The sequence below is a fragment of the Pleurodeles waltl genome, chromosome 10 (genome assembly GCF_031143425.1).
Source record: "Pleurodeles waltl isolate 20211129_DDA chromosome 10, aPleWal1.hap1.20221129, whole genome shotgun sequence".
Taxonomy (NCBI): Eukaryota; Metazoa; Chordata; class Amphibia; order Caudata; family Salamandridae; genus Pleurodeles; species Pleurodeles waltl.
The window spans coordinates 302,419,631-302,447,164 of record NC_090449.1 but is presented as its reverse complement, the minus strand read 5'-3'; the positions used below and the strand labels follow the sequence as shown (position 1 = coordinate 302,447,164).

Below are 27,534 nucleotides of genomic sequence, written 5' to 3'. Positions count from 1 at the left end.
TCCTGACATCTTGAAGGGGGCAAGAATATGGCATTCTACGTTAGCCAGATTTCACCCATCACAGAAACTTCGTCACTAAGTAGGAGGGGGACACAGTATCCCATTGGCTAGTGACCATGTGGTCCCCTCAGGGCACTTTCCTGGGATAAATATGACACCCTTGGCATGTTGAACCTCAGTACTCGCTGGACTGAAAAGCAGGATGAGAAGAAGACCACTTTGCACCCTTTGGAAGCACACAGAGAGGTTGTGATGCCAGAGCTAATTTATCTGCTGCACTTTGATCTAGCTGACTTTGGACCCTGTTCAGCATGTCTGGCTCAGGAAAAAGCGGATTCCCGGCCCCAGTTCTGAAGAAGAAACTCCAAGGGTCAGTTGGCTGACCTCCCAGAATGGCACTGAGGACATTAAAGGTGAAAGAGCTCAAGTTGCATCTTTGGTAGCCACCTCAGAAACTTTGCCACTACCGGAATCTCCAAAGGACAATTCAGAGATAGCCAAAAGGTGCACCTGTGTCTGCTTGATCGATGGGTGTTGGTTGTGACCAGATCTGTCAACCAAGAGAGACACCCGCCTCCACCAAATATTTGCACCATTACCTTTGTGTTGCAAAAGTGCAAGATCTGCACTGCGGTTTCTTGGAACCCTGCATAGAAAACTTTGTAGGACCCAGAGATCTGTGGCTAGGGTCACCCCCACTTGCCTCTGGACCGAGGGCTCGACCAGGCTTCACCCCTGTTGACTGTACAGCATCAGAAGCATCCTTGAGCATCTCTAACCTTCATCCCTCAACATCAGGACCACTCCATTGTCATCTGTGGCGGTCATTCTGTAAAGTTCAAATCTTGCTTTAAAAAAGCTCTGGTGCTCCGGTAACTGTCCAGAATATTCTTTCTGGCCCCCTAGATCTCTGTCCTGCCAGACTGGGTTGCCCAGCTTTGCCCGGAGTTGTCAAACTAACTTTTACAAACTAGCAGCTTGAAGCCACAGCTACCCAGAGATGAGCTAAGGTTAAGTAAACTTACCTGACTGGACCCAAGACCGAATTTGCGAGTGTACTGCTCTGTAAGGCTTCCCAGCTATACCACATAGTACATCCAAATCCTCACACTGGGGTATTTTCAGCATTGGGAAAGGAGCTGAGGAAATCACAGAAGAATGTATAATAATAACTTTGATTGCATGCTCTTTAATTTTGCCGAATTGGCGGTCTTCGAATATACCCCCTTTTGAGCAAAGGAAAGTAAAAATGTTAAGGGTTACAGTGAAAAAAGTATAGACTTTAAGGTCGGGGTATTTGCGGAAGGTTGCTGAATTGTGGGATTATTTTATGTAGAAGATTCTAATGCTCTGTTTGAAATAGAGGGGGCAAGATGAGTTTTAGAAATTGTTTATACTCTTCTGTCTGCTCATTTCTTTTTTGACATATGATGAATTTTTTATCTATGATTTCTCCAATAAAAATATAATTAATAACAGAAAGAATATAAATACTTCGGTATAGTCTTTGACCATCAAGCACCTTTTAAGCTAGTACTCTCAATTTAGGACATAAGGCTAGTTCTTTGGACCAGGCCTTTAAATCATCACTATTCAAAACACAATGCCAATCTTCTGAACCACTACTGCCAGGTCATGAAGGGTAAAATTCTACTAACTCTGGCATCCTACGTAGCTGCCCTGCTGGAATTCACAGCCTCCACCAATAATACACTCATTTGTAAAATCTACAGGAGGGCGTTCTATCTTTTACCAAACTGCCCAATCCGAATTCAGGCGTAAATACTCCCTGTGCAATTTGAAGTTAGAACAGCTGTAGTCCTTTTGCATAAAATAAGTCTAAACACAAGAACTCACTGAGCTATATTTGGAAGGACAGGACGTCAGTTCTAAGCCTTTAGTGCCAAACAATCTGTGTCTGGCCTTTTTACAGATCCCTTTAAAAACGTTTCACTTAGTAGAAAATTGCTGATCAATAACAAGCCACACTCTCTTCAAAAGAATAGCGAACAAAACAACAGTAACAATCTCGAATGAGCACAACAAAACACATTTAGAAAACGCTCCCACACCGGGCCAGTAATACATTTGTTCTAGAAAAGAGCAAGACCATCCTAGCAGCCAGTCTCACTTAATATGAATTACGATTTCTGCATCACCGCTTCAGGATTTACCCCTGCAAGGGGCATCCTCCACCATCGATGCCTTGTAATAAAGATGGGAGTTGCAGGTTATGTGGGCATCATGAGGAGTCAGCTTGGCTCTTTCTCTGCTCCTTTTGTCTCTTAGAACAGACACTACAATTTTATCTTAAACCATGGTTTTTAGCCCAGGACATTAACATTTGTCAGCAGGCATTTTTAGCAATCACACAAATGATTCATCCTTTCTCCCTCAAGAGCCTAGTTATTGACTTTAACTAAGCTACTAGTCTATCGTCTTGAAGTTTTTTCTGGGAGAGGACTCTAGCAACCAGGTGCTACAGCGCTTTTCATATTCCACAGAGCTTATTTTATTTATATCCATTTATTCATGAGCTCCGTATTTTCTTTCATAAGGCAAGGTAGGTCCGCCCCTTCCTGGAGGCCCACTGTTTGTTATGGAGTACCTCTATTTTCTTCAGACCATAAAGACTGGTAAAACCCGGATTATTGTTTTCTGGTCCCTAGCCATCTCTGATGATAGATGGAACGGACAGGGAGCCCATACATTTTGCTAGCAGCCATGCCGACGCACTGACTTCGTCCTTCCTCCCATGGTGTTGTTTCCTAATTTACATACTATCAGGCAGGCAAAGCCCAGAGGGCTGGAAGGGCTTGAGCTTCCCTCCTCGTGTCTCAGCTTAAGCTGCTGTGGCATTGACTGGGCAGAGTCTCATGGCCAACACACCTGAGTTTTTCACAGGTCTTTAAAAGACCATTGGCATGCCAATGTGAACTGGTTAAGGACACTTTGTTTATTTCACTGGTGCCAGTGCCGCCCCCCCGCCCCCCCAACCCATCACCCCCCGGTCCACGCTCTTCTAGTCCTTAAATTTGTATTTTACTTTTACTGCCACAGTGGGAGAATGCATTTCATGAAAAGGCATATCACCAGTAGGATTGCCACCTTTCCAAAAGAAAAATACCAGCCATTTGTTTAAGACCCTGCAAAGGCCTTGCCTTGACACTAAATAGGGCTGTAAATAAAATTGTACCTATTTATTTGTAACATGGCAGGATCAGCACATTATTTGTTGCCCCACCGTCAGTATAATGCCGAGTTACTCCATGTGTCTGGGAATACATCTTGCATTCAGACTACTCCTCGTTCTCACTGCTCACCTTTCACTTTCACGCTTACCCTGCACTCGAAGCGATCACACTGCACTCACAGTGCTCACTATGCACTCTCGCCATTCACCCTCCTCCCACCCTGCAGTCACACGAGCACAAAGCACACACACATGACACGCCATTCACCGTACACTCAGTGATCACACTGCACTCACAATGCTTACCGTGCACTCATGCTATTACCCTGCACTCACACCGTTCATCCTCTTCCTACCCTGCTCTCACACGAGCACAGCGTGCACCCTGCTGTCACAAAGATCGCACTGTGCTCATGCTGTTCTCCTTCCACTTACCCTCCGGTCACATGAGCACACCGCGCACCCTGCACTCACAGTGATCATACAGGACTCACACCACTCATCATGCACTTGCGATGTTCACCGTGTACTCACCCTGCAGTCACACAAACACACTAGTCACCCTGCACTAATATGACACTTCAGGAGAGGATGTGGCGTAACATCTTGAGGTGCCCACTTGTGAGCTGGGGGAACCAGGCTCGAGTCTCAGTGATGGCATCGGCTCAACATACTGTGATTCTGGGCAAATCACTTAATTTCCCTGTGCCTACAATTCATCGCCTTGAGACCCTCACGGATGATGTGCTGTGCTTTACAGATCTTGGATTTATTCACTCACCTGTGACTCTTACTGCTTACTCTGCAATCTCACTCATAACAAGCACATCACTAACCATGCATTCATTCATCTCACTCTGCAGTTTCATCTGCACCCAAACTGGTATGGTCACATCACTCACCCTGCAGCCACTCCTCTCACTCTACTCTTACTCTGTCACGTCACTCCCAGTGCACTCCTAAAAGCACTCCTGTCACTCGCACAGCTCACACTTCACTGACATGGACACAGCACTCTCTCTGCTCTCACACCGTGCAATCAAGCACATCACTCACCCTAGAGTCACACCTCTCATTCTGCACTCCCTCCTCTCACCTGACACTTACACGGACACACCTGTCAGCCTGCACTCATACAGGCACTCTGTTCACCCTGGCCTGCACACATGGACAATAGTCTTCCAGAACTTATAGGGGCACACCATCACCCTGCACTAACTCCTCTCACCATGCACTCACCAGTCACTCTCCCAGATTACCCTTCATCTCACCGCTCACCCTGCACCACACAGGCACACTACTCACCCTTTACACCGCTCACACCACCCCGCACTCACTCGTCTCACGCTCCGCTTACCCGACACTCACATGGGCCCTCCTTTCACATTGCATTCATGCAGCTCACCTGACACTCACATCAGCACATGTTTACCCTACACTCACACCACTTATGTTGAATTCACAAACACTGTTCACCTTCACCCAGCATTTACACGAGCACACCTCTTACTCTGCACATATAAAAAAATACACAATGCTCATGAGTATACACATATTTCCACAAAGGCACCCGTAGAACACCTGCTCTTTCCATAGTACTAGATGCCTACTTAATTCCATCTGCAGCAATGAGGCTGGTGCAAGGGGGAGAGTGGACTGAGAATTTGGGATGGCACAATGAGGGAGAATAGGGCTGAGGCTTTGGGGTATAGTGATGGCTTGAGTATCATGTGACACCTTCTACCAGTCATACCTTTCCATCCACTACAATACTTCATTCTGGGACATGTAGATTTTTTTACATTGTAAGTTAGGTCTGAAAATCCCTAAATGCAAAGTGTTGCTGGATAAAATCAATGGTTGCAGAAGAATTCAAGCATTTCATAAGATCAGGTGGATGCTGTGATATTACATGATAGAAAGTGGATTCGTTATTTCCAATACTGTCACTGCCTGATCCACATGTGAAACCAAATATAAGCCCTGTACAGCTATTTTAACGAAGTGCACTTTCCATTCACACAGTACTTGTAACAAATATTGACAAGACAATATATTATTATTTTTGAATAGCGTATAGGGAATATGTTTTCATTAAGCTTCACTGAAAGGCCACATAGGAATAACACAATAGAAGCAGATTGACTAATGGGATTGTAAGTGGTAGTGTGTGCGAGTGTGACAGAATGCAAATGTACAAAAGAATGCAAGAGATATAGTGAGAATGAGTGAGAGAAACTGAGGTCCTTAGTCACAAGGAAATGACGCAGCGTGAAGCTGCAATCCAGTTTGCTGCGCCGTGCTGCATCATTTTGAAAGTGCAGGTATGCGTTGCACAAACTGCTGCCTAGCGCCAACTGAGGCACCCCTGTGCCATGGTGCAGGGGTGATTGTTTGTTTATGTGCAGGAAGGGGGACCTTCCTGCACATAAACAATAATTACTGGCATTTTCCTCTTTCTATGTGTGCTGCAGAACACCCAACGTCATACCTGGCTGAAGACCCTGACATGATGCACGTAATTCTTTGCATATGGATTCATAGCAGAACGTTTTAACTGATGTTTGAGGTCATTCTTGTCATGAGATATCATGTACTCATTTTAGAGGGGGTGTCAATGGCAAAATGCTTAACCTTGTATACCGGAGAGAATTTTTACAGGTACCCATGACTATGGCTGAAGCATCCATGGTAAATTTCGGGCACTGTCATATTGTATGCACTCCTTGGTAAAAGAGACTTACCCATGAGAAAATGCTGACCTTGGTATAGTGGAAGTAATTTCTGACTTATGACATTTGAAAAAAAATGTAATCTACTGTTAGTAAAGGCCAAGCTTCCCCGGTGCAACACGAAAGTACTGCAGTATTTCATGAATGCCTTATAAGGGTCTGCGGAGTTTTGCCAAATTTGACCCTAAAAAGTTTCAAAAAGTTCTCAGGGAAGAAGCCCACTCTCCTTTAAACCACCTACAAGAAATCTGTTAACTTGTTTTGCTTGCTGGAATTTGGGGGAAGTATCACACCCCACTACTTCATTAGATATTTAATCGCGCTAGTGAGCAAAATTTGCAGGATGTAGAGGGATCAGTTTAAGACTTGAGTGCACACTGTCTCTGCAAAAAGGACAGGAGCAGAGATTCCGTAATGAAATAAAAGGATTGTCTAATCACAAAATGTATATAATTGTTTACAATTAAAAAGTAGCTAAGCCTGTCATTCTCTTAACCTATCTGTTATGTTTTCTAATTTATAGTCAAAAGTGAGTTTTGTGGTCTGGGCTATCCAACTGTGAATCTGGCTTGCATGGCTTCGGGGAGCAGCATGGGTTGCTGATAGGAGAGCAAACTGAGACAGTGCATTGGTGCAGCAGGAAGGATCAGCATGAGGCATGTTAGGGCTGCAACAATAGGAATGTTCGTCGGAGTACTGGGATGGGAGGGCAGAACCAATTGCTTATTCTTCATAGCACAAATGGAAATGGAAAAGAAAAAACCTGCACAGATGCCTTTGCAGTATTAATGTGGATGACGCAGCCATTTAGACTGAGGGAACATTCTCAATGGAAACCTCTGTTAGGCAATAGGATTAGCCTATCAATACAAAAATGGTCTACAGAGTAGTTAATGCACACAGTGAGCATGTCATGATACTTTAGGAATATTATTAGCTAACACTAATACCATATAGTAAAGAAGTCTTCCCATTGCAGACCGTCACATCATTACAGTTTTTTAGGAGAGTGAACTCCCCTTAGGATCCAACAGGAGTACGATAAGTACTGTTTCTCAATGTCAGCACATGCCTTCTGCTCAATCAAATATTGTGCTCAAGGTAACCAACATGTGGGCAGAGACAAAGCCCCTTTTTAGGTGTACTACTTTAAGGTCTTTTTCTGTTTATTGCATATGGTCAGGTGACTACTGTGATGTGCATCCAGACCTAAAAAGCAAAAGTTTGAATCTCTGAAACACATGCATTTACTATGGTACTTGGAAAAAAAAGTGCATCTGAACACTATACAAGTGTCTTAACTTTCCCAGACGGATGCATGAAGATATACCAATGGTTGCATAGTATTAGTTATTATCCAGAAGATGTGCAGTGGTTTTATTACACTCTGCTATATTCAAAATCACATTGTTTTCAATTATTGCTAATTAATCTTGTACAGTTCTTATCTGCACTCATTCTGCCCTTGATTCATTGAAATCTTAATAAGTGGACAACAGTGACTAAAAGGTGCTAGGTAGTGGACCGTGGTCTTGTCAAGATATTCATAATTTCTAGTAGAGCATATTCATACAGCATTATATTTCTTCTAAATTAATACGAGCTTACTTAAGGTTTGTTCTCTTCGTACATGTTTAGTGGACTCCATTAAATGTGTCTACATGGATTCTAAACTGATACATATTTGAGCCTCGGTGTGTATTCATTGAACTAAATATATATTTATTCCAATAGTTGCCCATGCCTGTCCAGCAAATACCTACAGGAATAGCCACTGCTCAACTTTCAGAGTGGCTGCCTTGCTTCAAAATAACCTTTCTTATGTCCTCAAAACTGACCTGTGGCCTGAAGAGTAGACAGTGGTCATGGGGCCTTAACATGAGACAGGAGATCTGAACTGGGAGAGTTGATGATGGGCCTGAAGGTCACCAAAACAGGCCTGCTACAAGAATTTACAGGAAAAGGTCCTCCAACCACAGTTGAAGTGGTAGTAACTATGGACATCCTGATGTCTTGGCAGTACCGTTGAAAGCCTCGCGACTTATCCTTGCTGTGTGCCCGGCACACCTGCATCTCTTCCTAGCCTCCAAATAATATTTGCCCCCGCACCCTTTTCCTCTCCGTTGCTCTATCATTGCTCAATCACAATTCCAGCAGTGCTGTGCAGTTTACTAGAAATCAAATCATGATAAAAAGCAATTACTCAACTTTAGCCTCATTACAACACAGGACTTCATCAAGGCTGCAATAGCTTGTAGGCCAGCACGATCACAGGAAGACCTGTGCCCTGTTCACATATGCAAGCATATCCTTTATAATACCTCTGCAGCCAATCCAGCCAGAAATATCAACAACTCTTTGGCTAATGGTCTATTCCCCAAACAACTCCCTAAAACAAAGAGGTCTTCAAACAAAGGCTCCTTCTAACTTATGTTCAAAACTAATTGTTTTCTAGCCAAAAAGATTGGGTTCAAGACAAATATGTACATTTATCTAAAAAAAGTAACCTTCTCTCAGAAAACCAAAACAGACTCTGGTATGGCTGTGGCACAGAAGCAGCACTCGCGTCGACACAGGATGATTTAAACACTGCAATTGGACTCAGATGGAGAACCAGATGCCTATCCTTGACCTCTACCTTGCTTTTGATTCTTTTCTTCTCCACTGGGGATTGTATTAATCTTCCTAAACAAATAACTTTACATCTGTATTCTAGCTAGACCTCTACTATTGAGGCTGGCACCTCTGCGCCATAATACTCCCTACTTGCCAACTTTTTTTGGCACTTCATCAATATCAGCCTGTCACAGACTACTCTGCGTCTATGTCTCTGGCCCACTGGAACTGCAGAGAGGTCTTGATTTTTATAGGTTCTGCCTTGACCCAGGTAGGGATGGCCCTTTCTGGTAGCCACGGTGCTGCTGACAGGGGGAACGCCAAAAGCAGTCCGTGCCCTCCAGAAGGAGTCCCAGAGGGACAAAAACCCAAAAAAGGATAAAAAAAACTCTAAGCAAGAACTCCCTGGAACAAAAGTAAAAAGGTAAGTCTTTTCAACAGGACAAAAAATAGTCCTGAAAAATCTGGAACAGGCTAGGAAAAAAATATAACTGGCAAAGAAAGAAGCAGGCGCGAAGATCACCACCAAATGAAGTGTTGCAGCGCAAGGAGAACAGGAATTACTCAATTTATATTCCCAAGAACAGGAAGTGACCAACAGGAAGTAAAAAGGCACCATATTGGATTGGGAAAACATCATAAACACATATAGAGTAAGACACCATGTAAAAAAAGGTTCCTAAGGCATGCAGGGAAAAAGAACACAGCAGCAGGAAAAGAGCATAAATACAGGAGAAAACGAAGAAAGAAGAAAAGAAAAAAGGATAGACTGAGGTAAGTGAGGGTGTGTGGGGGTAAGTGTTCAGGAAACTAGTGAGGGCTTGCTGCACCCGGAACTCGTGAATTCTATGCACTCTTTGGGGGGAAAAAAAAGGTGATAGAAGGAAGTGTAGAAAAGGTCTTAGGAGTGGCAGGAAAAGATGTGGCATAGAATCCATATGAGCAGGAAAAAGGAGTGACTTTAGAGGCGCTATGGACGGTATTGTTGTAAGAGAACTCAGCAATGGGTAGATATGTGTTCCAGTTTCTCTGAGTGGAATCACAAAAACAACGAAGCTATTGCTCAAGTCCCTGATTCAGACGTTCCGTCTGCCCATTGGTTTGAGGATGAAATCCAGAAGATAAAGCTACATTGATATTCAAGATCTTACAAAAGTGTTTCAAGAACCGTGAAATGTATTGAGGACCCTGGTCTGACACAATAATTTGAGGGAGACTATGGAGACTAAAAATGTTTTGGATGAAGACCTGGCTCAATTCTTCAGATGTGGGTAAATTCTTCAAGGCAGTAAAATGAGCCAATTTAAACAAACATGTATACCGTCACCATTATAACTCGGTTTCCCACTGATGGAGATAAAGAAAACATAAAATCAGCTGATGGACCTGGTAATGATTGAAGTAGGCCGGCAGGCCTTGTATGGGGTACTTTCTCTTAGGTGCAAATGGGACAAGATTCCATGTATCTTTCAGCGTCTTGTTTGAGTGTAGGCCACCAAAAAAAGAGCAGGAGCAATTCCTGCGTGGCTTTAATACCACGAACACCGGCTACAAGGGAATCGTGACACATTTGGAGTGCCTTTTTTTGCACTTTCTTAGAAGGTAGAAATAATGTGTCTTTATGATAATAGTACTCTTTATTCTTGTGTACTTTGGGACATAGATCCTTTAGTTCTTGTTCTGAGAGAGTTGAGTATTCAGACTGTACTTCATCGATCAATGACTGAACCACACCAATTATTTTGTTTGGTTCAAGTAGAAATTGTGAAGGGGTGTTAGAACTGTCAGGGTTGTGTCGAGATAAAGCATCGGCCAAAATATTTTGAGAACCTGGAATATAGGTAATATAGAAATCGTATTGACTAAAGAAAAGGGCCCAACGGGCTTGCCGACTGTTCCAACAATGAAAGGTTTGTAGGCATTGCAAGTTACAATGGTCTGTTCTTACTTCAAAGGGTTCCTTTGAACCCATGAGGAATTGTCTCCACTCTTGACAGGCTGTTTTTAGAGCTTAGAGTTCCCTTTCCAGTACTGAATAATTTTTCTCAGAATTAGAGAGTACACAAGACAGATAAAAGATTGGATGTTCTAATCAGTCGTCGTCCTGTTGTTGTTATAATGCTACCCTGATAGCTCTTTCTGAAGCATCAGTAACAACTATGAATTGTTAATTGGTGTCCGGATGTCATAGTATGGGTGCTTGGGTGAAGGCCTGTTTTAAGTTTTGGAAAGTAGTCTCAGCCATGTCCGTCCAGATGAAACTGTTTCTCTTTTTTGAGAGTTTGTGTACTTTGACTAGTTTGTTTAGCAAAGTCCGGGATGAATTGACAGTAGAAGATGGCCAGCCCTAAGAAACATTGAGTTTCTTTGATTGATGAAGGGGATGGCCAATCTAGAATGTCCTGAACCTTTTCTGGATCCATGGAGATACCAATCTGAATAATGTGATAGCCTAACTGTTTCACCTCGGTCTCATCAAATTCACATTTCTCTGGTTTACAGTAGAGCTGATGTTGCCTAAGTCTGTTTATGACTTGCTTTACGTGTTCAGGATGGAGCTCAGGGCATCTGGAATATATGAGGATATCATCCAAATAAATCACCACAGTGTGATTTAATAAGTCGGAGAATATCGAATCCATAAATCTTTGAAAAACTGAGGGGGTATTTGATAAACCAAAAGGCATTACCTTATATTCGTAATGTCCAAAGGGAGTTCGAAAGGCAGTTTTCTGCTCCTCTCCTTCCTTAATTTGAAGAGATGGTATGCTCCACGAAGGTCTACTTTTGTAAACATCTGTGCCCCTCTGATAGCCTCCACAATTTCTTTGATGTGGGGGAGTGGATTTCGGTCTTTTATGGTGATTGTTATTTAATCCGCGAAAGTCTATACAGTGATGAAAATCATTTGTCTTCTTGAGTACGAAGAAGAGGGGAGCTCCCGCAGGAGAAGAAGATGGTGTAATAAGACTATATTCTGTAGATGTTCTTGCAGGTAGTCCTTGAATATCTGTTTTTCAGGTTCTGTAAGAGAATATATTCTACCAAAGGGAACATCCGCTCCAGGAGAATGGTGCAAACGTAGTCTCTGTGTGGGCGGTATTACTGGTTTCAATGGTTTTTGGAACACGTCTATAAAATCCAGATAATGACTAGGTACCCCTTGGTTGGAGTTTATAGAGTGTCCTAATTCCTGTTCTGAGGGTACTATCTTTCTGGGGAACCAATACGTTTCAGAAGCATAGCAATGATCTTGACAGAATTTAGAAGACCGAGAAATGGTTCTTGTTTCCCAATTAATATATGGATTGTGTCTCATAAGCAAGGTATTCCTAGGATTATTGTATGATCGGGAGAGGAGATTACATCAAAAGAGACATGTTCCTGATGCTTTCAAAAGTGTAGACCTAGAGTTGAAGTGGTATTGATGACAGGACCGGATGAGAATTAAGATCCATCTACAGTATGCACTCGTTCTGGAACGTCTTTTGGTAGTTGTGGAATTTGTAGTTTCGTAGCCCAGGTCACATCCATATAAACGCCACTGGTTCCACAGTCTAATAATGCCAGTGTCCTTTCTTCACGACCATCAGGTAATTGAAGAGTAACAGGTAACAGAAATAGGACAGTGGCATCTTCCTTGGAAGAACTGATGGAAGGTATCGCAGAAGATCCCGTCTGCTCCCTTCTCACAGAGGACAGGAAGTGGCGTTTCCCGAGGTCTTCACATGACGAACTGCACAAGTTCAGAGCAAATGGCCACCAGGACAACAATATAGACATAATCCTCTTCTCCGTCTGTCTTCACGTTCGCTAGTAGAGAGAGGACCACGAGCAGTGTTTACTTGCATAAGTCTTCTTTCTGTTGTCTCCTTTAATGCAGGTCGAGGGTCTTCAGGACGATGGACGATTATACGTGGGTTGCCTGTCTGAGAAGGTCCACGATTTTTTCTTTTTTCTAGACAACGTTCTTGGAGACAATATTCTATAGAAAGCGCTAAATTCATCAAGCCTCGTAGATCGTCTACTCTGGCAGAGTGTACTAATTCGCCTTTTATGTCTTCTAGTAGACCTCTGAGAAAAAGTGTCACCAGAATACATTCCACCCATGTTGTCTCGGATGCCAATTGTCTGAAGCATGTGATGTATTGGTGAACATCTTGGGTGCCTTGTTGGATGTCACATAGCACATCTTCAGCTGACGCTTCCAATCCTGGCGTTCAAACATTTGTTTAAATGTTCTCACAAAAGCTGAATAGTCAGACAGCACAGGGTCATTGGAGGCTACTAACGGAGTCGCCCAGGCCAAGGCAGGACCAGACAAGGCACTGATGAGATAACCCACCTTTGTTTTATCTTGCACAAATTGTGTTGGTCTAAAGGCAAAATAGTCAGAGCACCAAGAAATTCTCGTAGCTTGTTTGGGTCTCCTGAGAACCGAAGAGTAGTAGTAGAGATGGTGGGAACATCGGTAGTTCGGGATGCCAGGGCTTGTCGTAAAGCAGCATTTTCATTTCTTAATTGTTGCAGTTCCTGGGCTTGTTGTTCAATAGTTAAGAGTAATGACAGGTTAGGTTCTGCAGCAGCTGTTGTGGTATTCTCCATCCTGCTGGACAAAGTCTGTCTCGTTTGGTGCTGTAATCTGTCACGGACTACTTGTTGTCTAAGTCTCTGGCCCACTGGAACTGCAGAGAGGTCTTGATTTTGTAGGTTCTGCCTTGACCCAGGTAGGGGCGGCCCTTTCTGGTAACCACTGTGCTGCCGACGGAGGGAATGCCAAAAGCAGTCCGTGCCCTCCAGAAGGAGTCCCAGAGGGGAAAAACCCAAAGAGGGGAAAAAAACCTCTAAGCAGGAACTCCCTGGAACAAGAACAAAAGTAAAAAGGTAAGTCTTGACAATAGGACAAAAAATAGTACTGAAAAAGCTGGACCAGGCTAGGAAAAAATATAACTGGCGAAGAAAGAAGCAGGAGCGAAGATCACCACCAAAGGAAGTGTTGCAGCGCTAGGAGAAGAGGAATCACTCACCTTATATACCCAGGAACAGGAAGTGACCAACAGGAAGTAAAAAAGCACCATATTGGATTGGGAATACATCATAGAAACCTATAGAGAAAAACACCATGTTAAAAAAAATTCTTAAGGCATGTAGGGAAAAAGAAGGCATGCTGGGAAGAAGAAAGAACACGGCAGCAGGAAAAAAACATAAATACAGGAGAAAACGAAAAAAGAAAAGAAAAAAAAAATAGACTATGATGTAAGTGAGGGTGTGTGGGGGGATGTGTTCAGGAAACTAGTGAGGGCACGCCCAATTTGGAACCTCGAGAAAAATAAAGAATTGCAAGGACACGGCACGTCTGACTGCCACAGACCGCGGCCGTGCCCTGAGCTGAATGCTCAGGCTGCTGCACGACACAGCCTGGTGCATTCATGAATGGATATGGCACAATATGCCATCTATTCGGGAACTGCTCAATGTGGCATGGTAATAAGAACTATTGGATTTTAATTAAGTGTAGTACAGGTGTGTGGCAGTGCATATGCAGGCAGCAATATTGCCAACTCATTGCACGCAATCAACTCAAAGAAGGAATGGTATTTTGGGAATTGACTCTGTGACTTATCAGTCACACATTCCAAAATCGTGCTCAGTAGCCTATACCCTGCAATTTCAAATGCCTTGAGAGCTGGATACCAAGACTGCCTAGATGTGATTCCACTGTTTGACGCTTTGGCTCAAATTTAGCTCTGTTACTAAGCCTAATTTGGGTCTCTAGTTGGCAGAGGTATACACCCTTGTCCAAGTAGGGACCACAATCCTAGTAAGGGTAAGCCAAAACACAACCCAAATTATCCTGTGCTCACCCTCCAGTAGCTTGGCACAGAGCAGGCAGGCTTAACTTAGAAGGCAATGTGTAAAGTAACTCATTCAGTAACACAGTGAAAACACACCTCACAAATACACCACACAGGTTTTGGAAAAATAGATAATACTTATCTGAATAAAATAAGGTTGGAACAATTAAAATTTAATGTACACAAGCAAAGTTATGAATTTTTAGATTAAATTCCACTAAAGCGCTTAGAAACACAATAGCTCCAACTGGGGCTACTGCGGCGTTGTTGACAGTCGTTCCCAATAATCCAAAGCCACAGGTGTCGGTCATGAAGTCGCATGGACACCCAGGTACAGTACCTTGTGACAACGAAGAAAAAAAGACGTTGCACGAAGTCGTGGAGATGAGGCGTCACTGGGACCGGTGCGGCGTCAGTCCCTTGCAGCGTCCGGGGAGATGAGGTGTTGGTTCCGCACTGTGAGGCAGGTAAAAGCGAGGTGTCTGTTCTGTACAGTTGCAGAGGGAGGTAGGGCGGCGTTGGTGGCAATGCCGCGGTTCCTTGTGACCCAGCGGGGTCGATGGATCCAGTTGGTCAAGACGTGATGTGTGGACTTTGCGTTGTCGCGATGACCCTGCGTGACATCAGCGGTCTTGCAGCAACATTGAACTTGCGTTGCAAGCTGTGGTCTTTGTTTGCAGCAATGTCCATGGAGCTAGAACAGGCTGCAGCGTTGTTGCTGGTGTCGCTGAAGTCGTTCCTGCCGTCGCTGAAGTCTGAAAACTAGCTAAAAGCCAGTAGATGAAGTCTTTGCTGTTCCTGAGACTTCTGAACAGGAGGCAAGCTCAATCCAAGGCCTTGGAGAGCACTTTTGGGGAAGGCAGAGTCCTTCTAGCAAAGTCCGAGGGCAGCAGGGCTACAAGCAGAGCAGCAGTCCTTCTCAGCAAAGTAATCCAGATGCGTCCTTTGGGCAGCCAGGGTGTTCCTCTGACAGAATGCAGGTGTTGATCCAGAAGTGTCTGATTTGGTGGGGTCAGAGACCCAGTTTATGTACCTAAAAATGCCATTGTAGTGGCGTGTAGGAAAGTGCCCTCTTTCTTGGCATAGTTACCCCCATTTTCTGCCTGTTATCAGTGTGTTTGACTGTGTTCACTGGGATCCTGCTAACCAGGACCCCAGTGATTATGCTCTCTCCTCCAGAATCCTCATTCTGAGTGGTGTGGGTCCTGCATCATGGGTGGTGGTCCGGAGAGTCTCCCTCGGTCACCTCTACCAGCTGTCGTACTTCGGTGGTAAGTCCTTTCCACCCCACGCAAGACAGTACCTCATGCACTGCGTCCTTTGCAGCTGCCGATGCTTGTTGCTTCACCTCCAAGGGGAACTTCAGGCGACATGTAGCTCCAGCCCTCGGCATTCCCTCCTGCAACTTCTGGACTTCCGAGTGGTCCTCCAGCGACGTGGGCGCAACTTCTGTGGTGCTGCATGGGTTGCTTCTGTGACTGTTGTGTCCCTGCCCTGTGGGACACCTGTGGGTGCTGCCTCTGCTCCTTTGAGTTTTCTACGGGAGGAGGTTCCCTGTGACTCCCCCTCCTGGGAAGAGTCCTCCTGGACCTTGCTGGTCCCCGGTAGCACCCCTTTTCCTCCAACCGTGAGTTTGCCTTTGCCAAGGCTTGTTGGAAATCCTTCACCGACACCCATCTGCAATCCAGCTTCCAAAGTGGGACACCTTTTGCAAATATCAGGAACTCTTCTCTAGCTTTTGCGCTGCAGTGCTGACCTGTCTTCCTTCTCCGTCAACCAACTCCAAAAGGTACCTCTCGGTGGGTAGTATCTCCTACTCCCCCTGGACTCCACAGACACTTCTGGACTTGGTTCCCTCTCTCCACAGGTCTCCATCTTCTGTTTTCAACCACTGGTTCCTTGCAGGCTGTTCTGTGTCTTCTTCATCCTTTGGAGTGGTTTTGGGGAAATCCAGTGGTTTACTCCTGCCTTCCTGGTCACTGGGGGATACTACATTACTTACCTGTGTTTTCTAGTACTCTCAGCTCCCCTCTACATGATTTACTTACCTAGGTGGGGGCCCTGTGTTCGCATTCCACTTTTAGTATCTGGCTTGGGCTCCCCCTAGGGCTACTATTGCATATTGCTATTTTACAGTTTTCTAACCTTTTTATGCCTCTTACTGTTTATTAGTGTATATGTATAGTGTATTTACTTACCTCCTATTGGAGGGTTGACTCTCTAGTATTTTTTGGTACTGTGTTGCAAAAATAAAGTACCTTTATTTTTGTACAACCAGGTGTTTTCTTTTTGTGTGTAAGTACTGTGTAGATGTAGTGGTATTGCATGAGCTTTGCATGTCTCCTAGATAAGCCTTGGCTGCTCATCCACAGCTACCTCTAGAGAGCCTGGCTTCTAGACACTGCCTACACTTCACTGAGAGGGGGATGGATACCTGGACCTGGTATAAGGTGTAAGCCTATAGGTACCCACCATACACCACACCAACTTCCTACATTGGTGGTGCAGCGGTGGGATAAGCACTTGCAGTTGCCTTACCACCCTTTCACTTGGTGCTTTCTGCAAGAAAGACCACTTACTAGTTAGGCTTACACTTGTATCTAGTAGCAGGGACAGTTTCTTAAAGTTTAGGTAAGAGAGGGGTCTGGCATAGCCTCGGCTCCAAACTTCTACTGAAAGAGACTAGAGGTTAGAGAGGTAAGGCACACCCTACACCACTGTAACTTGTCTTCAGTACTTACCACATCTTAGAACATGGATCCTCCCTATGAGGATCTCACCTTCCATGAACTGAGGGAAGTGTGCAAGAGTAGGAACCTGAAGACCGGGAGGAATCCTAATAAGACTCTGCTTCTTAGCCTGCTTCTCCAGAATGACCAGCAACAAGCTGGTAGCCAGGAGGAGGAGAAGGAGGAGGAGGAGGAGGAGGAAGAAGAGCATACCCCCCACCCCATCAGTGCTAGAAAGAGAGGATCTGAACACTGAGGAGTGTCGAGAGTCCCTCAGAGGATCACAGGGTCTGTAATAACCCCACTAGTGCACTTGGGAGCTCTACAGGTAGTGCCAAGGGTGGCCATGTCAGTAGGCCCACCTTTGTTCCCAAGGGACTAGTGCAGATGGTTATCAAACCTAGGGACAGATCCTCATCCTGCCACTCATGTCACCTCTGTTTCAGAGGGGACAAACTGCTCAACTCCAGATGACTCCTTCGACAGGGCGCTTAGGAAACTAAGGCTGGAGGCGGCCAAGCTGAGGCTGCAGCAGCAACCGCTAGCCCTAGACAGGGAGGCCTTGGCAGTTGAGAGAGTGAGGCAGGGATTGGGCTTAGCACCCCATGGTGGCAGCAGTAACTTTGGTTTCAGAGAACCTAGGGTCAGGGAGGACTCTTTTGGTTCCAGAAATCTTAGTAAGGTTGTTCACCATATAAGGTGGGGGATGACATCCAGAAGTGGTTTGCTGCTCTGGAGAGGGCTTGTAAAGTTCAGAAGGTCCTCCAGAGACAGTGGGCTGCTATTCTGTGGCTCTCCTTCACTGACCAGGGTAGGGATAGGCTTCTTACTGTCAGAGAGGAGGATAATTACACAGTTTCAAAGTCTGCTCTGTTAAAAGGATTTGGTCTTATCACTGAACAGTACAGGATTAAGTTCAGAGAGACCAACAAAGAGTCCTCCCAAGATTGGGTTGATTTTGAGGGCCACTCTGTAAAAACTTTGGAAGGCTAGTTACATGGTAGCAAAGTCACTGACTAGGAGGGCTTGTACAATATGATTTTAAGAGAGCATATACTGAACAACTGTGTGTCTGATTTGTTGTGCCCGTATTTGGTGGACTCAGATCTGGCCACTCCCTAAGAATTGTGAAAGAAGGCAGACAAACGGGTCAGAACAAGGGTGAGCAGAAAAGGTCACACTAGGGGTGGCAAGGACAAGAAAAAGGAAGCAGGTTAGTTTCAGAACAAAGTTGGGGACAAAACTAAAGCGTGTTCATCAGGCCCACAAAGTTCCTCTGGGGGTGGGTCCAAATCCTCTTCCCGCAACAAAAAGCCTTGGTTCTATGTCTGTAGGAACAATTGCCAAAGGCCAGGAGACAGCTTCTGCCCTGAGAATAGCACCAAACCACCCACCACTACAGCCCCCACCTCTACCACTAGTGCCCCTAGTAACAAGAGTCGTGGTGGGTCAGGCAGCAATAGCAAATCTAAGGTTGTAGCTGGGCTCACTTTAGGACATGTGGTGGGGGCTGGCTCAATTAGGGAAACTACTGAGGATGTTTTATTCTCAGATGGAGGCATTGATTTTGCCACCCTTGCTGCTTGTCCCCTTAATATGGGCAAGTACCGACAGCTGCCCCTGATAAATGGTGTTCAGGTGCCAGTGTCACTATGGTGACTGAAAAACTGGTATCCCCTGAGCAACACCTACTTAGTCATCAGTACCAAGTGACTGACACCCACAACAACACTGTAGGCCACCCCATGGCAGTTCTTGATTTCAGTTGGGGGGGGTGGGAATTACTGGCCCAAAGAAAGTAGTAGTGTCCACAGACTTACCTGTATAGTGTCTCTTGGGGAATGACTTGGAGAGTTCAGCTCGGGCTGAAGTGGAATTGGAGGCCCATATAACAATGCTGGGCATCCCAGGTCATATTTTTGCTTTGACCAGGGCTCAGGCCAGGAAGCAAAAAGAAAAAGGTATCATGGAGCGTTGAACAATAGCCCAAGAGGCTCCCAAAGCCAAGGGTAGGAAAGGTAAAACGTTGCTCCCTACCCCACCCTCCAGTGAGGATCCCACCTCTCAGGAGGAGGAATCCGCTCTCTTGGTAGACTCTACACCTGAAGAGTTGAAAGCTGATACAGCTGAACTTGAAGGTGCAGGGGGCCTGTTAGGAAGGAGTTCAGTAGGGCACAGCACACCTGTCCCACACTGGAAGGGTTAAGACAGCAAGCTGTCCTTCAGGAAGCAGGTGATGTAAGTGGCACCCACAGGGTGCACTGGGAGAACAATCTCCTATACTCAGAAGCAAAGGAACCCAAACCTGTTGCCACCAGGAGGTTGGTATTACCTCTGCAGTATAGAGAATTATTGTTGAAACTGGCACATGACATATCCCTGGCAGGTCTCTGGGGGCAGAGCAAGACTTGGGACAGACTTGTTCCACACTTTCACTGGCCCCACGTGTCTGAAGTTACAAAGAAGTTTTGTCGCTCCTGTTTCACCTGTCAAGCCAGTGGCAAAACAGGTGGCACTCCAGAGGCTCCCCTAATTCCACTACGAGTGGTTGGGGTTCCCTTTGAGAAAGTTGGGGTAGCTATTTTTGGCCCCTTAGGCCCTCCCACTGCCTCTGGTAACAGATTTATATGGGTGGTGGTGGACCATGCCACCAGGTATCCAGAGGCCATACCTCTAACTACAGCTCCTGAAGTGGCAGAAGCCCTCCTGGGAATCTTCTCTAGAGTGGGCTTTCCCAAAGGGGTGGTATCAGACAGAGGTACAAACTTGATGTCTGCATACCTCAAAGCAATGTGGAAGGAATGTGGCGTTATTTACAAGTTCACTACCCCTTACCACCCCCAAACCAATGGTTTGGTTGAGAGATTGAATAAAGCTCTTAAAGGTATGATTATGGGGCTCTCTGAAAAACTCAGGAGATGGGATGTCCTATTATCATGCCTCCTGTTTGCCTACACAAAGGTTCCTCAGAAGGGAGTGGGCTACAGCCCATTTGAACTTCTGTTTGGTCACCTTGTTAGGGGTCCACTTGCAATTGTAAGGGAAGGATGGGAGCAACCTCTCAAGCCCCTAAACAGGACATTGTGGACTATGTACTTGGTCTCAGATCCAGGATGGCCGAGATATGAAAAAGGCCACTGAAAACCTTAAAGTCAGCCAAGAACTACAAAAGCAGTGGCATGATCAGAAGCCTGTCCTAACTGTGTACCAGCCAGGACAGAAAGTGTGAGTCCTGGAGCCTGTGGCTGCTAGGGCACTCCAAGACAACTGGAGTGGTCCCCACAATATAATGGAGAAAAAGGGTGAGGCCACCTACTTGGGGGACCTTGGCACTCCCAGAAGCCCCCTCAGGGTGCTTCATGTGAACTGCCTTAAGCCCTACTATGACAGGGCTGATCTGACCCTGCTCATGGCAACTGATGAGGGACAGGAAGAGAGTGACCCTCTCCCTGACCACTTCTCCACCACTGCAGCTGATGCAGTGAGTGGTCCTAGCAGATTGCCTTTCTGAATCTCAGAAGGAAGACTGCAGGAACCTTCTAGGCAGTTCCCTGAACTGTTTTCTCTGACACCTGGTCAGACTACATGGTGTGAACACACCATTGACACAAAGGGCAGTTTGCCTGTTAAAAGTAAAATGTACAGGCAACCTGATCATGTCAGAGATTGCATCAAAACTGAAGTGCAAAAGATGCTTGACCTAGGAGTGATTGAGCACTCTGACAGCTCCTGGGCTATCCCAGTGGTGCTGGTACCAAAACCTCACTCAAAATGGTAAAAAAGAGATGAGTTTCTGTATAGATTATAGAAGGCTCAACACAGTCACAAAGACTGATGCTCATCCTATCCTTAGGACAGATGAGCTGATATATACACTGGCATCTGCCAAGTATCTAAACACCTTTGACCTGACTGCAGGATATTGGCAGATCAAATTGTCACATGATGCAAAACCAAAAACTGCATTCTCAACCATTGGAGGGCATTATCAATTTACAGTTATGCCCTTTGGTCTGTAGAATCCACGTGCCACTTTCTAGAGGCTGGCGAATACAGTCCTCCAAGGTTTGGAAGCCTATAGTGCAGCTTATCTTGACAACATATGTGTCTTTAGCTCCACCTGGGATGACCACCTGGTCCACCTGTGGAATATTTTAGAGGCCCTGCAAAAGGTAGGCCTCACTATCAAGGCCTTTAAGTGCCAGATAAGGCAGGGGAAGGTTGTATATCTGGGCCTCCTCGTAGGTGGATGCCAGATTCAACCATTGCAGGGGAAGAACCAGACTGTTTTAGACTGGGCTCCCGCTACAACACAGACCCAGGTAAAAGCCTTCTTAGGCTTCACTGGGTAATACAGGAGTTTCATTAAAAACTACAGCTCCATTGTAGCCCCTCTTAATGACCTCACATCCAAAAAGATGCCCAAGAAAGTTTTGTGGACAGCTAGCTGCCAAAAAAGCTTTTGAGGACCTGAAATAGGCCATGTGCTCTGCACCAGTGTTAAAAATCCCTGGTTACTCCAAGACATTCATTGTCCAAACTGATGCTTTAGATGTATGGGTGGGGACAGTTCTTTCTGTATAAGAAGAAGGAGGAATCTCTCTTGGGGTGAAGGCATCAATCCCCTGTAACTACAGGTACCTGGCTGCATCGACGACTGGCTGCATGGATCTCCCCTCAACCTGAGTGGCGTGGGTCCTGCATCGCGGGTGGTGGTCTGGAGAGTCTCCCCTGGTCCTCTCTACCACCTGTCACACTTTGGTGGTGGTAGGTCCTTTCCACCCCACACAAGACAGTACCCCTGTGCACAGCATCCTTTGCAGCTGCCAACGCTTGTTCACCTCCAAGGGGAACTTCAGGCGACGTGTAACTCCAGCCCCCAGTACTCCCTCCTGCAACTTTTGGACCTCTGCGTGGTCCTCCAGCGACGTGGGAGCAACTTCTGTGGTGCTGCGTGGGTTGCTTCTGCGACTGCTGAGTCCCTGCCCTGCCCTGTGGGTGCTGCCTCTGCTCCTGTGGGCCTTCTGCGACGCGGAGGGTCCCCTGTGACTCCTTCCGCCCCCCCACTCTTGGGCTGAGTCCTCCTGTACCTTGCTGGTCCCCGGCAGCACCCCTTTTCCTCCAACCGCGAGTTTGCCTTTGCCAAGGCTTGTTGGAAGTCCTTCACCGACACCCATCTGCAATCCAGCTTCCAGCGTGGGGCACCTTTTGCACGCATCAGGAACTCTTCTCCAGCTTCTGTGCTGCAGTGCTGACTGGTCTTCTTTCTTCGTCGACCAACTCAAAAAGGTACCTCTGGGTAGGTAGTATCTCCTACTCCCCTTGGACTACACAGACACTTCTGGATTTGGTCCCCTCTCTCTACAGGTCTCCATCTTCGGGTTTCCACTGCTGGTTCCTTGCAGGCTGTTCTGGGTGTTTTCTTTTTCTTCTTTTCATCCTTTGGAGTGCTTTTTGGGGAAATCCAGTGTTTTACTCCTGCATTCCTGGTCGCTGGGTGGTACTTCATTACTCAACTGTGTGGTTTCCTAGTAGTCCCAGCTCCACTCTACACAATTTACTTACCTAGGTGGGGGCCCTGTGTTTGCATTCCACTTTCTTAGTATATGGTTTGGGCTTCCTTAGGGCTACATATGCCTCTTACTGTTTATTAGTGTGTGTGTGTGTGTGTGTGTTCCAAAAATAATGTACCTTTATTTTTGTACAACCAGGTGTTTTCTTTCTTGTGTGTAAGTACTGTGTGACTGTAGTGGTATTGCATGAGCTTTGCATGTCTCCGAGATAAGCCTTGGCTGCTCATCCACAGCTACCTCTAAAGAGCTTGGCTTCTAGATACTGTCTATACTTCACTGAGAAGGGATACCTGGACCTGGTATAAAGTGTAAGTGCCATAGGTACCCACCACAAACCAGTCCAGCTTCCTACATAGAGGAAACTTCAAGGAGTGGTTTTGAAGTGCACAAGTTTCCCTTTCAGCCCTGCCCTGTCTGTCATGGTCCCTGTGGGGGGGGGGGTGTTATCAGGCCTTTGTGTGAGGGCCGGCCACTGACCTTTGAGATGTATGTGTGGGCTCCTCCCCCCCCCCCCCCCCTTCCTGCCCACGAAGACCCATTCATTATGCAGATGAATGCAGGTGTGACTGAGTGTCCTGTGTTTGTGGTTGTCTGGGTGGAATGCACAAGGGGAGCTGTCAACAAGCACAGGTCAGACGTGGATTGGAGACAGGCTGTGAGGCACAGATGGCAGTAAGTGCAGAAAAATGCCCACTTTCTAGAACTGCATTTCTAATATATTAATATTAAATCCAACCTCACCAGTAAGCAGGATTTTCTATTACCATTGTGCCATACTAAATTTGACTTGGTTACTCCTTCCAGATCAGAATCTACCACTCAAAAGTATATGAGGGCAGTTCTAATGCTAGTCGAGGAGCAGACCTCACAGTAGTGGAAAACGACTTTGTGTTTTCGACTACCAGGACCTTTAAAACACATAGGTACATGTCCTGTCTTTTACTTGCATAGCACCCTGCCCTATGGGTCACCTAGGGCCTACCTTAGTGGTGACTTATATGTAGAAAAAGGGAAGTTTAAGGCTTGGAAAGTAATTTTAAATGCCAAGTCTAAGTAGCAGTGAAACTGCAAACACAGGCCTTGCAATGGCAGGCCTGAGACCTGTTTAAGGGGCTACTTATGTGAGTGGCACAATCTGTGCTGCAGGCCCACTTAATTTATAGGCCCTGGGAACATGTAGTGCACCTTAGGGACTTACAGGTAAATTAAATATGCCAATTGGGTAGGAACCAATGTTACCATGTTTAGGGGAGAGAGCATATGCACTTTAGCACTTGAAAGCAGTGGTAAAGTGTGTTGAGCCCTAAAACCAGCAAAAACAGGGTCAGAAAATGGAGGGAGGCAGGCAAAACGTTGGGGGATGACCACTCTAAGGCTGTCGGGTCTAACACTAATATTTTGATACTGTACATAAGGACACCCTTTACCATGAATTTTTTACAGCATCTCATTGGGTAAACTAAAACTGTACCCTTAGGCATTAATGGGTCAGGAGAACTTTCTGGACCTGATGACGTGAGTTGAAACTTAGGAACACTGTCAAGTATATATACAAAATATGTTGGTTATACTGTCAGGTTTGTCCAGTATATTTAAAATGCACAATTGGTCTCTTCTTTTTCCTTCTACAGTGGCTATGAGGTTAGCTCTGACTGATTTCTGGAATTGCTTGTCCTGTCCCATTGCTGGGAGCAGGGCTGGCTTAGGGCGGTGCAAGAGGTGCACTGCACCTGCTGCTGACTTTGATGTGGGGAGGTGTGTTTAAAAATAACTTTTGGTTTAAAAGAACATGATCTTTCTTGTGCATCCAGCAGTTTTCAGGCAACAATAAAAATGTCAAGATAACTCTGGTGATAAATGTTCCTACTGGTGAGAGATAGGAATTTTATCTACTGGCAGTTTTGACTCATCGTAAAGTAGTGTGGAGGGTTAATGTGCCGCTACAAAGAACTTGTACCATGCAGATCACAGACTAGGTGTGAGTAAACTATGGACAGCACTATTTCAAAAAAATACAATATATGTCAGATAGAGGCTATGGAGAGATGAGGTGCACGTTTGGAGAGTGGTAGTGAGGAAATTCATGGAGAAGAAAGGCATGTGGGGGGGGGGGGGGGTGCCAAAAAACTGTCCCACCGGGCGCCACCAGTGCTAGAGCCGACCCTGACTGGGAGTGTTAGCCCCCCACCCACCCGAAGTGTAGGTCTAGTTGCGCCCCTGCATACTATAATCGTGCTTTACCCCCCAACCCAAACAGTCTAAACTATTGTCATATTGAAGCCACCTGGCAGGCAATGCGCAATCACACACTGCCCCATAGACCAGATCTCTGTAAACATCTTTGTCTGAGTCTTGAGTACATTTCTTATATCTGTGGAAGCCTTCCTGACTCCCCATTTGTCAGGTGTGGTGAGATTCCGCACGGTCAATGTGAATGTTTCCAAAAACGTATCACTCCATTTCTTCCAGGGCTACGGATTCACACATCTAAAGATCTGTGTCTCAACAGATTGTGAACCTGACACCGAGTGAACTGGGAAAGCCTTTGTTGGATATTTTGGACGAGCATTTAATATAAAGTGTAACAATCTAAACATATTGTATACAAGTATTCAGCTGCAGACACTGTTGCCTCAGCCGCAATCAAGAGATCGGTCCTAGAGTCACAAAGTGCGGTCGCTACCTTAATGCTTCATGAGCATCCTTTAGTATGTGAGGCACGAAGCATGATATTCATTTCACTGATATGTTTTCATACGTGGTTTGTTTTATTTGCAGAATCTGCTTCAGATATTTACTGTGTGATAATCACTTCCATAATATCCACATAGAGATCACTTTTTTCCTTCTTTTTTTGCAGGTGTACTTGGAATTGTGCCTGTGGAGGCCGGGAATGGACATGGACAGAGCATTTCACAGTTCAGCTGCCATTCAGGTAACTGTTCCTACAGGGCCATATGACTCAGCAGAGTATTTTCAATATCCCCACTCTTTTTATCTAAAGCAGTGTTCTGATTGGGTAAATACTCTAACTTGCTTTCTTCTCTATTCTCACCAATGACGTGCTCTTTGACAAAGTGTATCTTCTTTGGCAGAAGCACAGAGCCCTTTTTCTGCAGCTCCGTGGTTTGTTATCCTGTGGTGAATATTGCAGAGGAAGCCGCAGTCCTGCCTAAAGTCCACACCACGCTGTAGCTTAGGAGCCAGAGAAACTCCGGCCTCCTCACAGTTCATAGTATCCTATGGTTAATGTAACATGAGCATGTAGACATGTGCAGCAATCCATGCTACCCTGTGAGGGATGCGATTGTAATACTTGGCTGTTGCTTACGGTTAGTGAAAGCAGCCGCCCTTCACAGCTGCAGATTTCACGTTACTGTTGCGAATGGAGACACTCGCATCCCTTGGCACAGATGCAGAGTCCCCATCCCGTGTTCAGAGCTGTAAATTAATCGCTTGGCCCTTGTCCAGAGACTCTCATTTTCCATACCGGTTATAAAATGGACCACTTTGTTCCTCATTACTTTCTTTTGCTAAATATCTCACAGGAACACGCGGCCCCTTTCCACGTGCCATGTTGATTCGCATATATATATTTGACAAGAACACTCAACCTTTGCACTACGTCACATAATCGTAGGCAGCATGCAATAGCTGACCAGCCTAACTAGTCTTCCTATTTTTTTGGCATTACTGTGTCTACACCCCCTATAATTCCTCTATTTACATTTTTTTTTATTATGGGGTTTGTGTATACAAACGCACTAGAAACATTTATTTAGTCACAAAGGATGACCATAAATCTATTGGCACTCTCTGCGTTGTATCCCTGCGCAGGCGGATATTATCAACCCCACAGACAATGGCGCCTTTGCACATGGTGTTAAGGACTTCACAACTTAAAGGAATATCATATGATGAGGCACATAGATCTCTTCCCCCGACGACTCCTTGTCTTACTTATAAAAACGTTGCTCCTAGTATTTAGTTCTTATTTGAGGTTGATATCGTGCTGAACTATGATAAGTGGGCTCCCTGCAGCTTACCAACCCGAGCACCGTGGGCACTGGACTCGCACCTGGAATTAACGAGGTATTAGTCTGATAAAAAGTATTCACATTCACTTGTGGTTAGGGTATTAGCCTTTTCCTCACACATCTGAATATAGTATAATTATTCTTCCTTGCAGTGGCTCATCCAGTTAGAGTGAAAATTGCACTCTAGCTGTGACGTATTTTCATGTGTGTCCTTGGCACAATTACACATCAGTTAACTAGCCGCATCCTTAGTCATGCTGTTTGGAGGGAATGAGTTTATCTGATTTTTAGGAACTGCTTGGACTTTGTCCAGTTTTCCAATATAATGCAAGCCAGCCGTGTTTGGCTATCAATGAAGTCCGTGTTAAGGCTTAAGGAAACTATATGATGAAATACAATCCCGATTTGTAAAGGGCACAGCTACCTTTTCTAGCTTCACTGCACCGAGGCACTAAGCTCCTAAAACTATCCAGTAGTTGTGGAAGTCAGCAGGTGAGTCTTCGGGTGTTTATGGGACAAAAGTATAAACCTGTTATTTATTTTTTTGACCATATATATATATATATATATATATATATATATATATATATATATATATATTCTCTCAGTGTGTGGTAAAACAGAAACAATAGCTAGTAGGTCTGAAAAGGGTACCAGAAACTCTGTCAGTTTCCGGACTGGATGAACCCATCTGGCATTGATGCTTTGGAAATAAGCCTACCACATGTACCTGGCTTATAAAAGGTGGGATTCATGCCCAACTGCATGAGTGACAGTGGCGGTTTAGCCTGCGTGCAGA

General features: G+C 45.3%; 1 protein-coding gene across 2 annotated transcripts in view; it reads left to right on the top strand.

Annotated features, from left to right (window-relative positions):
- LOC138261488 (coronin-7-like) overlaps positions 1-27,534 on the top strand; it is a 1,075,977-nt gene that overhangs the window by 71,947 nt on the left and 976,496 nt on the right. For both annotated transcript variants that reach the window (XM_069210466.1, XM_069210465.1), the window contains exon 3: positions 25,559-25,633. In XM_069210466.1, the coding sequence (XP_069066567.1) occupies positions 25,559-25,633 (75 nt within the window). The remainder of the gene's footprint in view (positions 1-25,558; positions 25,634-27,534) is intronic.